Below are 12,989 nucleotides of genomic sequence, written 5' to 3' on the forward strand. Positions count from 1 at the left end.
TCCAAACACAAAACACAAAAAAGGAAATTCCATTGGCCCTTTTCTGCTGTTATGGACAACAAATAAAGAGAATAACAACGATGGATCATAGCTTTAATAGCTTATATATAGCCTAAAGACCAAAAAACAGGACCACGAGAGAAGATAGCAACTTTAATTAATGGCACCTTCTTTTTCACCAAAAAAGCATACATAAATAATGCTCGACAGTCCACACGCAACACATGACCATCATCTTGCCACTCATTACTTCATCACACCAATGGACATAAACTCACCTGTATTTACCCTGGTCTGTCAAAGTTGACAGCGTATCAACGCTTTTACGCTTTTGTGTTCCTCTCTCTCTTTTTTAGCCTACCTATACATGTTAAACTTAAACTTAGTTGAGTTGAATTAGTTTGAAATAATAAAAAATTATTAAAATTTTATTATTTAATATTATTATTATTTTAAAATTTAAAAAATTTAAAAAAATTAAAAAAATTAAATTATTTATTATATTTTATATTAAAATTTAAAAAAATTATAATAATAAGTTGAGATGAGTTGAAATAGATTTAGTAACAAAATGAAACAATCTCTTTTTGTTTAGACTGATTTTATTTTAGAAATATTTTAATTACAAAAAGATTACATAAAAATAAATTTATAAATTAACATAATTTGATATAATACTTTAAAAATATAAAATTATTTTAAATATTAAATAAATCTAACGAATCACGTAAAATTATATCCGTTTATATATTTTTTTTACGTGTATATATATATATATATTTTTTTTTTTTTATTTGGACTGGTTTAACTCCCTCAACGGTAACTGGTTTTCATTTTCGGTCGAATTTTGTTTTCTTTATGTTACTATCTTTTACTAAAAAATATTTTTTTTGCCCGTCTTTCCGCTTCTATCGTCAGTCACCTGGGCCCTCTCCCCCTCTCTCTCTCTCTCTGTCTGTGGACTGATTGATCTTCTTCAATGACATTATTCTTCCACAGTCTACTACAAATTTGTTTTACGAGACCGATGGAGTAATGGCTACCATAATGTAAAAATTGATGATCATTTTTGTTGGGTTTTCTTGAAAAGGAGTTGATTTTTTTTCGTATGTTTGGGATGCATATAGAAGTAAACTCATTTTCTCTCTCTATCTTTCAAAACTTTATTCTTTCCTTTTTGTGCTGATGTCTCTAGCTGGGTAGGCGTTTAGTGCTTTGGTTCCTTCGTAGGGTGGGTGTTTTTGGGTCTAAATTGGGGCAGTTATGGTGAGAAAACACGGATGGCAACTACCTGCTCACACCTTTCAGGTATCCGCATTTAGCAACTCTGTTTAAATGACTTAGCGTGCTTATTTCTTCGTATCACTCTTCTTTTCTCGATTAGGGTTTGTTGAACCACTAAATTCTAATTTATTGATGTGGATTTTTCCCCGAAATGCCAGATAATAGAATATACTCAATTTTTTGGCATGTGGGTTTGACTTTTTTCGCGTGTTTTTTAGTGCTGAAATAATGTAAATGGTGCATTTTTTTGCCAGCATTGTTCTCTGATATTCTGCGGTATGTACTTTGTGGTTTTGTGGCAAGCTTTCTAGATCAATTACGAACTATTTTATTCCCCTGAGTGAAGGAAATAAACTATAATCTGGTGAACCTTTCTGTTACTGTTTTTTGTTTCTTTTTGGGTTTATGTAGACTTGGTCCGTTGTGTGTATTTTTTCAATTGTTTGTTATCCACTGTTCACTATTTCTTGTCAGCCAATTTCTATTTCTGCTCTCCGAGAGGTAATTTACCTTTAGGAAAATGCTTTTAGGATATAAAGTAAGATAACGAAGGAGAAGTATATCTTTTTTTTTTTAAAAAAGAAAAAACATTTAATCTTAATCAATTCCCCAAATGTGCCGAAGCCTATAGTATCAGATACAGCTCTAAAATTTCATGTGGTATTGAGAGCACCATTGGGCTAGAAGCTGGGTAGAGGATGTCAATTGGTGGCTTTAGCCATTAGGTCTGCCGATTTCCTAGAACAGGGTCAAGCTAGCACCTTTAGGCATGTGTAAAGCCCCAGTGATAAGGATAAGGGTAGTTGGTGTATTGGACCCCACATTGTTTGGGAAGGAGAAGTTCTTGCTCTTTATAAGGTTCCAATGGGACTCCAATTGTATCATTGACTAGTCCTTTTGGAGTATAGGCCATGTAGTTTGGATCTTCCATTAGGGTGTTATAGCATGCCACTAACATTTTTGCTCATTATTTTCCCATGACCTTTGTCATTTGACAATTTATGGACCAATATTTTCTCGTTACATTACTACCTAAGTCTAAACTGTGAATTGTATTATTGAGGAACTTATCAAAAAAAAGAATCGTATTTTTGAGAGGAAAACCATGGAAAAGAAGGTTATGACGGTTTACTAGGAAGTGTTGAGTTGGGACCCTGAATCTTTTTTTTTTTTTTTTGTTACTACATGCCCGCAGTTGTTATGATTTTATCAATTGATCTATTATAAACAAATTGTCAGTTTTTTTTTCCTTTTTTCTTTTTAGGACGTGTTGTATCATTGCATTATTTCTTGTATTAATTTGTAGACTTTGGTAATGGTTCCCTGTTGAACAGTTGATGTTTAATTTAAATCCTTTTCTATTTAACTACCCATATCTTATTGTCGCATGTACAAAACATGTTTTGATCATTTGGTTCTTACTTGGATAGGTTGTTGCAATTACTGTATTCTGCTTGTTAGTGGTTGCATTCTATGCTTTCTTCGCTCCTTTCCTCGGAGGCCGTACATGGGAGTACATTCTGGTTGCCACTTACTCTCCAGTGGTATGTGATTTCTTTTAATTCTATATGTTAAAGCTTTTTCTTCCCTCCCTTTCTCCACGCATCCCACCTTCCTCTCCTTCTTATGAAAAGTTTCATTATATTATTTTCTAAGATGCATCTTCTAATTGGACGAGTAACACAGCCATGGAATAAAAGTCAAGTTGCTGCCTTTATAGTGGTTTCAGTTTTGGCAGCTTAAGAGCTTTTTGTATGTGATGCCCAATTCAAGCAAGGTCCATATACTTTAAAACTAAGTGTCTTAGGGTCAAAAGAATTTTATAAATCAAGTCATTGGTTTATTGGTCAATGGCATTTTTACATTATGGATTAGATTTTGAATTTCAGAAAATTCCCACACATGATTTGTGCTTGCCACACATTATGGATTAGCCTGCCACAAAATCTGTGAACAGATATCTCAAATTCTATCCTTCGTTGATAACTAGACCAGACCTTAATGATAGAGACTTTGAGTAATCTTGGTGATGTAGGAAAAATTACTCCCAAAAATTTAAATCGTAGCAGAATTAGGGAAAATTGAAGAGAAGGATTCTACGAAAAGAGGGAAAAAAGAAGCTAAGAAAGAAGAAGTAGAGAAGTAATAGGGAACATTGTAATAGATTTGTAAGGGCATGAATATTCATGACTTTCTTGTATCTCTAGACAATCATGCATAGGTGTTGCTCTTGTATATGGTATCGACGTATCATGTACTTGGGCTATGCCTACTTTTTATCATCCATAAAATTCTTACTTACCGATCAGGAAAAGAACAAAGGGAACAAGAAGAAGCCAAAGAAAGAACAGACAGAAAGAAGAAAGGGGAAGAAGAGAACGAGAATGGGGGAGGGAGAGAAAAATATCATTTTTTCAAAATTTTATTTTATTAAAATATGTCTCCATTGGTACTTATCAAAGAAATGTTTCCATTGGTCTATAAAAATGCTTAAATAGACTAATTGATGTCCTAATACAATTAGGAATTTTATTTCAAATAACACCTACAGAGAAAATTTCAAATATAACTCCTTTACAAATAGAACTCCTAGAATTCTGAGGTTAATAGATTCCTAAATCATGAACCCTAGGTCAACGTCCATTTATTGAAGTATAAAAATTTACCCTTAACTCATGAAAATTAAATAAACACATATTAGTTTTATTGAAATTCAATAAAAAAAAAAACTAAATAAAACAGAGCCAATTGACTCTTGTTGCATTCAGCATTATTTGGAGTTTTTTCTTTCACTGACTTTTAGGTGGTTTCTCTTGTATATTTCTTGTGAACTTGGGTGCATCCTTTGGTTTCAACGAATTTTGAGTACTTGAAAAAATTTTTAACAGAACACTTTTTTCTTTCCTTCTCATTGAAAGTATAGCTTCACTCTGCATCTCTTGGACTTCATATGTTGCATTATCTCAAACATGATATCTTGGCAAGTTTTCCTAGTTTCATTTTCTCCCAATAATTATCACACTCGTGTCTAATTTAATTCCCCTTGTCATGTGATCACAGGCACTCCTTGTTTTCATTCTTTATGTACGTTGTACTGCAATTAACCCAGCAGATCCTGGCATTATGTCTAAATTTGATCCTGCGGTAACAAATGAACTCAATACTAATAACCGGTTATCTGTGAAAGACCTATCTAGAAAGTTTGATGAAATTGCAAGCAGGGAGCATCTTTCATCTCCATCATCAGCTTCCAGAAGTTCTATTGCTGGGGCTAACTCTAGTAAGAAAGGTTCTATAAATGAAATTCGGGAAGTGAATATACCCCCTGGACCAACAAGCAGAAATTCCTGTTCTAAAATTGAAGGAATCTTCTGTGCATTGTTTGTACATGAAGATTGCCGCAAACAGGAAGGGGCAGCCGAGGAGCAGGGAACCGGTGAAGATGCTTTGTTCTGCACATTGTGCAATGCTGAGGTACAGAATAATGACAAGTATGATATAGATTGCTAAGTTCAATGTTGGTTACTCCTAGCAATTTTAGTTCCTCATATTATCCTTTAATTTCTTGTTTGACAACAATGCTGCAAAGTCATGTGCCATCTCTATAATTATATGCTCACCAAAAAAAATTTTCATTCATATGGTACAAGGAGTTTTTATTTTTTATTTTTTTTATAAGTAAGAATAAAATTTTAATCTTGCTGTTGTATGTGGTGGTGTTGTGTAAGGAAACACCGAATCATTGTGATGGACTGGTTTCATATGTGAAAAAAGTGGGGAGTCCATTGACCACTAACATTGTGAAGTGGCCATGAGCATATGGATTGATATCTTTGCTAGAGTGGGGCTACTTTGGGTGATGCCGAGAAGGGTGGTCGATTTGCTAGCAAGTTGGAGAGACATCCAAGCTAATCCTCAAATTGTAGCTATGTGGAAGATGGTCCTGATTTGTCTTTGGTGGTGCATATGGAGGGAGAAAGATGAAAGGAGTTTCAATGATCGTGAATGGACAAGCTTAGAATGTTTTTTCTTAGTACTTGATTCCATTGGTCGATTGTAATAGACTTTGATGGTATGAGCATTCATGATTTCCTTGTATTTTTAGACAATCACGCATAGGCGTTGCTCTTGTATATGTCCCATGTACTTGGGCTATGCCTATTCTCATTAATAAAGTTTATTTTTAATTGATAAAAGAAAAGAAAATTTTATTGAAAGAACAATAGTCATAGCCGAGGTCTACAGGAAGTATACACGGAAAACACCTAGCAACCACTAGCAACTAGATATTGATATGGGGGAGTCTTGAGTAATATAGGTGATACCCACTCAACGTAACCTGCACATGAACTCCAATTCCACCATCACACTGCATCTAGCTTGCCTACCACTGCGTTTCCATACATCCTTGCTAGTCACCATGTCACACTCACGATTCTCACATCAGACTCACCGCCAAAGTGTAAACTGCACATTGAGCCCACACCCAGCTATCATTTATGAGAGAAAATTTGGTTTATATTTGGTGCTTGGTGGATGCCCCAAACGTGGTGAAATTGGTGTTGTTTCGATGTTGAATGCATTGGGTTTATGTCCCATGCAGAGATTGTGGGGGAGAAATTCTGAAACTTTCGATGGCATTGAGATCACTCTTCCTAAGTTGAAACTGTCTTTCTGGTCTGCTCTCCGTGATTTTGGGGTTCTGTAAGTTTAGGTTTTAGTTACAGGCACTGCCTCATCAACAAGGTCTGATAGTTCAAATTTGCATCTCACTCAATGTTATGAATTTGAAGAACATGGCCAAACCTTCTTATGTAGTCATCTGATAGATTGATATTTGATCATATATGATCAAACTTTTCCTTTCGATATGAACAAATAAATTGCAACCTTCTTATGTATTGGCATAAAGTTTCCTTCTACTTGGAGGATTTCAAGAATGTGCATAGAGTGTCTTCTGGGTTGACAGTCTATGATGACGTTATGGAAAGTAAATGCTTTGGGAACAGATGGTTGCAGTGGAGTAGGTTACGTCGTCTTCAGTAAAATTTAATATCATTTTGGCCAGGGCGTGTAGAAGATACTACTGCATCTTCATCGGACCCTTGATAATTTCTTACATCCAGTTATGGGCATTTCGTAGGCTTCAGACATAAACATGTACATGGAGATGGGAATCAAATACCTCTCCTCATGAAATAGCGGGTGCTTAGTTCTCCTCAATCCCTATTTTTAAAACTTTGTACTCTCTTCAAAGTTTGTTTTGTTCACTAACTTTGGACGGATTTATGATACGCTCCATTTTTCTAATACTATTATTGCCATTATTTGTGTTGCTCTTTCTCCTCAACGGATGTTGTGATTCAATGGTAATGAAATCCTCCCCGTAAACGTATCAGCGCTCATGATTCAATTTTTCCACGGATTGGTAACCTTTTCAGCAGATTGTAGGTCACCATGTTTCTTGATATAAAAATTGTTCCTTAAACCTGTTAGTTATAAAAACTGTTCCTTAAACCTGTTAGTTTTCCTAGATTCCGAAGTCTGGTTTGTTTTGTCTCTAATATATGTGCCAATCTTTCTTTTGCTGCTTGTGTGATACCCAAGGGCCCTACATCTATGGAAATTCTTTTGAGCTGATAGTGTCTCCTTAATATACATCCAACCTCTTGGTTTCTGGCCAGGGTAAATACATGACATGCACATGGCCATTTCTCCAGAAATTGGCTGTATGCTTGGGGCCTTAGAATAATATTAGTAATCTGGTTTTGTTTATTAATTAGGTATGCTTTTCATGTTGCAGGTTCGCAAGTTTAGCAAACACTGTAGAAGTTGCGATAAATGTGTGGATGGTTTTGATCACCACTGCCGGGTGTAACTTCATATTGCTCCTAGTGCTTCTTACAAGCATGTCTCAAAATTCTAATCTAGGCATTTCTTTTTTTCTATTGAGACTAACCTCTTTATACTAAATGGCTGCAGTGGCTTAACAATTGTGTGGGGCACAAAAATTATGCAACTTTTATTGCTCTCATGGCCATTAGTCTTCTTTGGGTATGAATTGCATTGATCAACCATGTGGAGAGAAGACATTTTTTTTTTGGTTGCTCATGACTCCTTTCTGTGGTTCAGCTTGTTATTGAAGCTGGAGTTGGTACTGCTGTTCTAGTGCTTTGCTTTGTTCACAAGAAAAGCATGGAGGCTGAAATCATTGATCGGCTTGGAAATGGTTTCACTCGTCCCCCTTTGCAACAGTTGTGGTACGCTATTGAATATGCTCTGTACCAAGCCTAATTTTTTGTTTGAATATATCATTTACACAAGATACTCATGCTAACACTGGATCTCATTTATGCAGGCTGTATGTACTGTAGTTTCCATGCTGGCATGTCTACCTTTGGGTGAATTGTTCTTCTTTCACATTCTTTTAATTAGAAAGGTTAGTGGCCAAGAACCTTTTTGTATTATGTTTTCTTCCATGATTCTCTGGTCTGCCATAGAAAACTTGGTGGTAGAGATGTTAATATTTGGGTTGGACTGTTAGTTGTAAATTATCATTTACTTTGGCTATTAACCTAGTTTAGAAAGGAGAGCATAGGCGAATATTGGGTCAGAGGGAATATCTATAGCTACGAAAATGTTCTCATGATTCCTCTTTTTTTTTTTTTTCCCCCCATTGAATTAGGGTATTACAACCTATGAGTTTGTTGTGGCAATGAGAGCCATGAGTGAGCCACAGGGAGGGGTGTCTATTGATGAGGGGCTGGCAAATATAATTTACTCCCCATCGGGGTCTGCTACAACTGGTTTGAGCGGCGGAAGTTCCCTGGGTCCCCAATACAAGGGGGCTTGGTGTACCCCTCCTAGGGTATTTGTGGACTATCAGGTATTTACTATTTACATTATTTTTCTGAGCCCTTCTACTCACATCCCTACACCACACACGACACTTGATTTTATTTTATTTTTTTAATTTTTGTTTTATTCTTGCTAAACTACAGGAATTTTTCTACTCATCATCCATACACCACACATTTGGTAAGGGAAAAAATAAAAAAATCATATGTGGTGTGTGGTGTAGGGATGATGAGTAGACGTTTTCTATTTTTTTTATCTGTATATATTTTAAGCTTAAAAGAGGATCAATCAAATTATATTATTTAGGCCCCAGCATATATACCTTTGATTTGCATCTTTTTTTCAAATATTAGATCCCCAGATTAATCACCAAATGATGAACTACACTGGTCATGGGTGGAGCTGTTTGATTGCCCGGCCCAGCTGGATATCATCTGATGTAACAGGGAAAAGTAAAAAAGAAAACAAGAATAGGAAAAGGAAAATAAAAATAAATATTTTCCTGATTATATAACTTATATGGAAGTGCCAACGTGGAAAGGAAACCCCCCCCCCCCCCCCCAAAAAAAAAAAAAAAAAAAAACTGTCAAGAAAGTACCTTACCCTTACCAAGCAATCTCTCTCTCTCCCCAACTTTATTGAGATTTTTGAGGAGATGTGACCCAGATACAAGAAGTACACCAGAAAAGATACTAGCAAGGTATTATCCCAACTATACTATACATGTTTATCTGCATGGTCCCTCCTTAATAAAGTTCTTATTTTACCATTGGAAAAAACAAGTTTATCTACATGATCCCCGAATATCTTGCTTTCCAGGCACAGGCCACCCAACTAGTTATTTCTCTATGAGAAGTTCTAGTTACCATGAACAAGAGTTAGAGGAAATTTTCACGAATTTTAAATACTTGATTTGATAAATGTCAAACTATACTTTTTTTATCATCCAAGTGGATTGGGTACATTATTCATATTGTTGAAAGAAGTTTAAGTGTAAGCTATGAAATGCTCTCTTATATTATATTAATCCCATTTATGGTGAGCGGACAACAGATGAAATTTAGGGGTTGTTTGGATAATGAGTTGATGTCAACTCATCTCATCTCATCTAATCATTACAATTTTTCTAAACTTCCAAACAAAATATAAAAAACAATTCAAAATTTTCAAATCTCAAAACAAAAATAATATTAAAAACTTATATTCTAACGATATTTTATTCAACTTTCAACTCATTTATTCTCAACTCAATTAAACTCAACTTATTATCCAAACCTCCCATTAGAGTCATTTCTTTAACACCGTTTCTCTTGGCTGATGAGATAGACTTCAATGGACTAAATGTCGATGACTTTCTTGTATCACTTATAATCCTTTATAAATAAAATTCCCAATTATGTATAAAAAAAAATTATGCTGATCCCACTATGGACATAAAAAAGAATATTGTGTCCCACTTTGTATTCTTAATGTTCTAGATGCTATATGAAGAAATTCTTCTATTGATCTTTATATTTTTACGGTTCCCTTTAAATATATTGCTTTTTGTTCACAACAATCGTTCTACGTTTCCTTCAACCATATATAGTCTTTGTACTGTGACTTTATGACCATGCATGTGAAAATGGGTTCAAGAACTGAATGTAATGGACTCATTTTATGGTTTCATTTTATTCCGTGCTTCTAACTAGAAACAAGCTTCTGACCTGAATAGTGGATACTTGTTTTAAACATGGCTACAATAGGACGAAGTTGTGCCTCACTTGGAGCCTGGAATGGTTCCATCAACTGTAGATCCGGATGCAACTGGAATTGCAGAAGGACCACCAAAGTTACCCAAAAGGCCTGTCCGTATCAGTGCCTGGAAGCTTGCAAAGTTAGATTCTAATGAAGCCATGAGAGCAGCAGCCAAAGCCAGGGCATCGTCCTCTGTTCTACGGCCAGTTGATAACTGCCATTTACAGGATCCAGATTTAAGCTCCAGTGGCAACATGAGCATCAGAAGTAGTGTGAGCACTGAAATGGGGTCAAATAAAGAGATAAAGAATGTTATGAGATTATCTTCCTTGAGGAAATCTTTTGCTCCGAGCCAAGGTAGCCGGGATGAGTATGAAACAGGGACTCAAAGTGTGAGCAGCTTCAGCAGTCCAAGCCATGTTCATGAAGCGGTAACCCTTAGTCCTCTACCTCAAGGTCATGGTTTGGGTCGTTTTAGTGCAGTTAGCTCTTTCCCAAACTTAGTTCACGATCCTCCATTAACATCCAAGGCATCTTTTGCAAATGTCAACACCTCGACGTCCCATCCTTTGGGATCTGATGAAAAGACCATGCAGAAGGGGAGTACTGATTCTTTACTGCTTTCAGCTCCAACTACTTCTATTCTCAGAGATGTTAAAAGGACATCTGTTGTCTGGGACCAAGAAGCTGGGAGATTCGTGTCAATTCCAGTATCAGCTTCAGAAGCTAGAAACAGATCATCCACACAAATAGGATTGCCAAGTTCTAGTGCAGAAACAAGCACTTATAACAGAAGGCCCGTTTTTGCACCGCAAGAATCTTCATCTTCTGCAGTGAAGGCTCCAGTTCCACAAGCAGAGAAGCTGATGTACACAGGAGACTCTATATTCTTTGGTGGTCCGCTTTTGAGTTTACCAGTAAGGGAAAATTTGAAGAACGAACGAATGTTGGGTTCTAGAGAGTGCCAAGAGAGATTGGCCCTTAATTTATCTCGGGAGTCTAGATTCAAAAGGGATTCAGCGTCAAACCAGCTTCCTGTGTTTGTCCCAATAAGTTTCGAGCATAAGCCCCCATCTGGCTCTGGTTCATAGTAAGTAGCTTTAAGCCTATGATTGAACTTCTAACAAAATGTACGTGCTACTTTTTTTCCAGTCAGGTGGGTTGGCTAGTGAATGGACCGTGAAACTGAGGAAACTTCTGTCAGGAGCTGCTCTGAGACCCCCCCGGCCTCCAACGCATTTTGATTGGAACTGTTTGTGCAAACATGATTGTATCAAGATGTTCCAAGCAAATTCTTGGATACAAACTTCTCAATTCGCATCACTGGCTTATAGTGAAGCTTGTTTCCTTTTATGCATCGGTTTACGTGAAGTTCGTTAATGGGAACGCAAACACCCCAACAATCCCCAAATATTCTGACCAAAGAGCATCTCTGGAGTCCTTTGTGTATGTCAACTTTCGTGGACGAGTTTTGAAAATTGCATCACGATCTTCAATTCCACTGTTTTGGGTGGAATTGCATCAAGATCTTCTAAACCCTAAACCTTAAATCCTAGAACCCTAACCCTAAACAATGAACCCTAAAACCCTAGAGCCCTAAACCCTAAAACCCTAATTTTGGGTGGATCATATTGGTATTGTCTGAATTTGCCCTGTTTACAGCCCTAATCTTGCCTCGTGGTAGATCCATGATATTATTGAATGACATAAGAGGGTTGTTTGCTGTTACCTAGAATTAGGAGTTGCACCCACATTCATAACTAGTTAGTTTAACTGTTTATTCACAGTTCTGACAACTTTAAGAGTAATTTTTTTTTTCAAATATTGAACGCACATTTTCAAAGAAAGCCTTTTCTTTTCTATATATAATTATCACAGAAAAGGTACGATACCGAATGAATTCTCACACTCATCATACAAAAATGAAAGAGTGTGTAAAAAAGAATTTTACTTTTTCTTGAGTAAAATGAAAAGCCAATGATAAAAAAAGACGGTTGATATTTACAGTGAAACAAACAGGCTCTTGGTCATATCCTCTCCTGCAATTTGAGCTGGGAAGCTTGCAAGAAGCATAGTGGAAACTCAAAGGCATCCCCCATCTTCATGACACAATTTTCTTATTAATAGGAACTTCGGTAATGGAAATGCTCACTCACTTGTTAGCATTCGTTGAGACTCACTGATCAAAAGCATGGAAGTTTCCTTCTTAAAAAATGCAGAGGATACTTAGAATTAAGTGTCTCGAGTCCAAACAGGCGTTAGCGCAATCACAAGTGCATGCAATGCAACGTTTCAGCCATCGGTACACCTTGACCCACAAGGATGGGAAGTGGTTAGCGAAATCAACCGCTGCAATGGGTGCTTGAGTGGATCTCCAGAGAGGCCAATGTTTCCATAAAGATGCAGATTCTCCTCCATAAATGGCGTGCTTGAGGTGCACTTCCTCGCCAAGCACCATTAAACATAGAAGTCAGTACATGATAATTAAGTTTTATGTGCAGAGTTACCAACTGAGACTAGTTTTCCTCCCCCTATGGGTTAATGATCCTTTGAAATGCCAACTTAATTATACCAGTGAACGTAAGGAGAGCCATTTCCAATGTGTTTCTAGCTACCATTGAACAAAATAAATGTCAATTTATCCTCTTGCCTGCCAAGCACCCATTGGATCGATACAAGTCTCGCTTGTATCCCGACGTTTCCCTTAATTAAGAATTAACCATTACACCCAAATCTATTGTTGAAGATGAATCACTTTTACAGTGAGGCTTGCAAGAAGGAAACAAACCCACATGATCTTCATAAATATAATATTGATTGCTTAGCCCAAACAGCTAAACTCACAAGTCACAGGTTTAAAGCTTGGTAATGTTGAACGTACGTACTGTATCCGGGTGTCACTCGAAGATTAATCTCCTAGCTATTTATCTCCCAACAAGTGGTGTACGTACATATACCAAGGTGGATGGTCGTGGTCTTGAAATGGAGATGGCCGCAGACATAGATAAGACATTACTGTGCCTGCATATATATATATGACAAAGTTTCTCCATGTTGGGGTTCCTAACTTCCTATCGCCGCCGTTGGAGTGTGGACAAAGTCTAGCCGAC

General features: G+C 36.6%; 1 protein-coding gene across 1 annotated transcript; it reads left to right on the plus strand.

Moving 5' to 3' along the window:
* Positions 1–916: 916 nt before the first annotated feature.
* Positions 917–11,232, plus strand: LOC121250088 (probable protein S-acyltransferase 19). Its single transcript, XM_041149022.1, is given in 10 exon segments — positions 917–1,308; positions 2,715–2,828; positions 4,345–4,758; positions 7,088–7,156; positions 7,267–7,338; positions 7,417–7,528; positions 7,531–7,544; positions 7,643–7,723; positions 7,970–8,170; positions 9,888–11,232. Coding segments are annotated over 10 exon segments (2,205 nt in total). The 5' UTR covers positions 917–1,263; the 3' UTR covers positions 10,971–11,232.
* The last annotated feature ends 1,757 nt before the right edge of the window (positions 11,233–12,989 follow it).

Source organism: Juglans microcarpa x Juglans regia, chromosome 2D (assembly GCF_004785595.1).
Source record: "Juglans microcarpa x Juglans regia isolate MS1-56 chromosome 2D, Jm3101_v1.0, whole genome shotgun sequence".
Taxonomy (NCBI): Eukaryota; Viridiplantae; Streptophyta; class Magnoliopsida; order Fagales; family Juglandaceae; genus Juglans; species Juglans microcarpa x Juglans regia.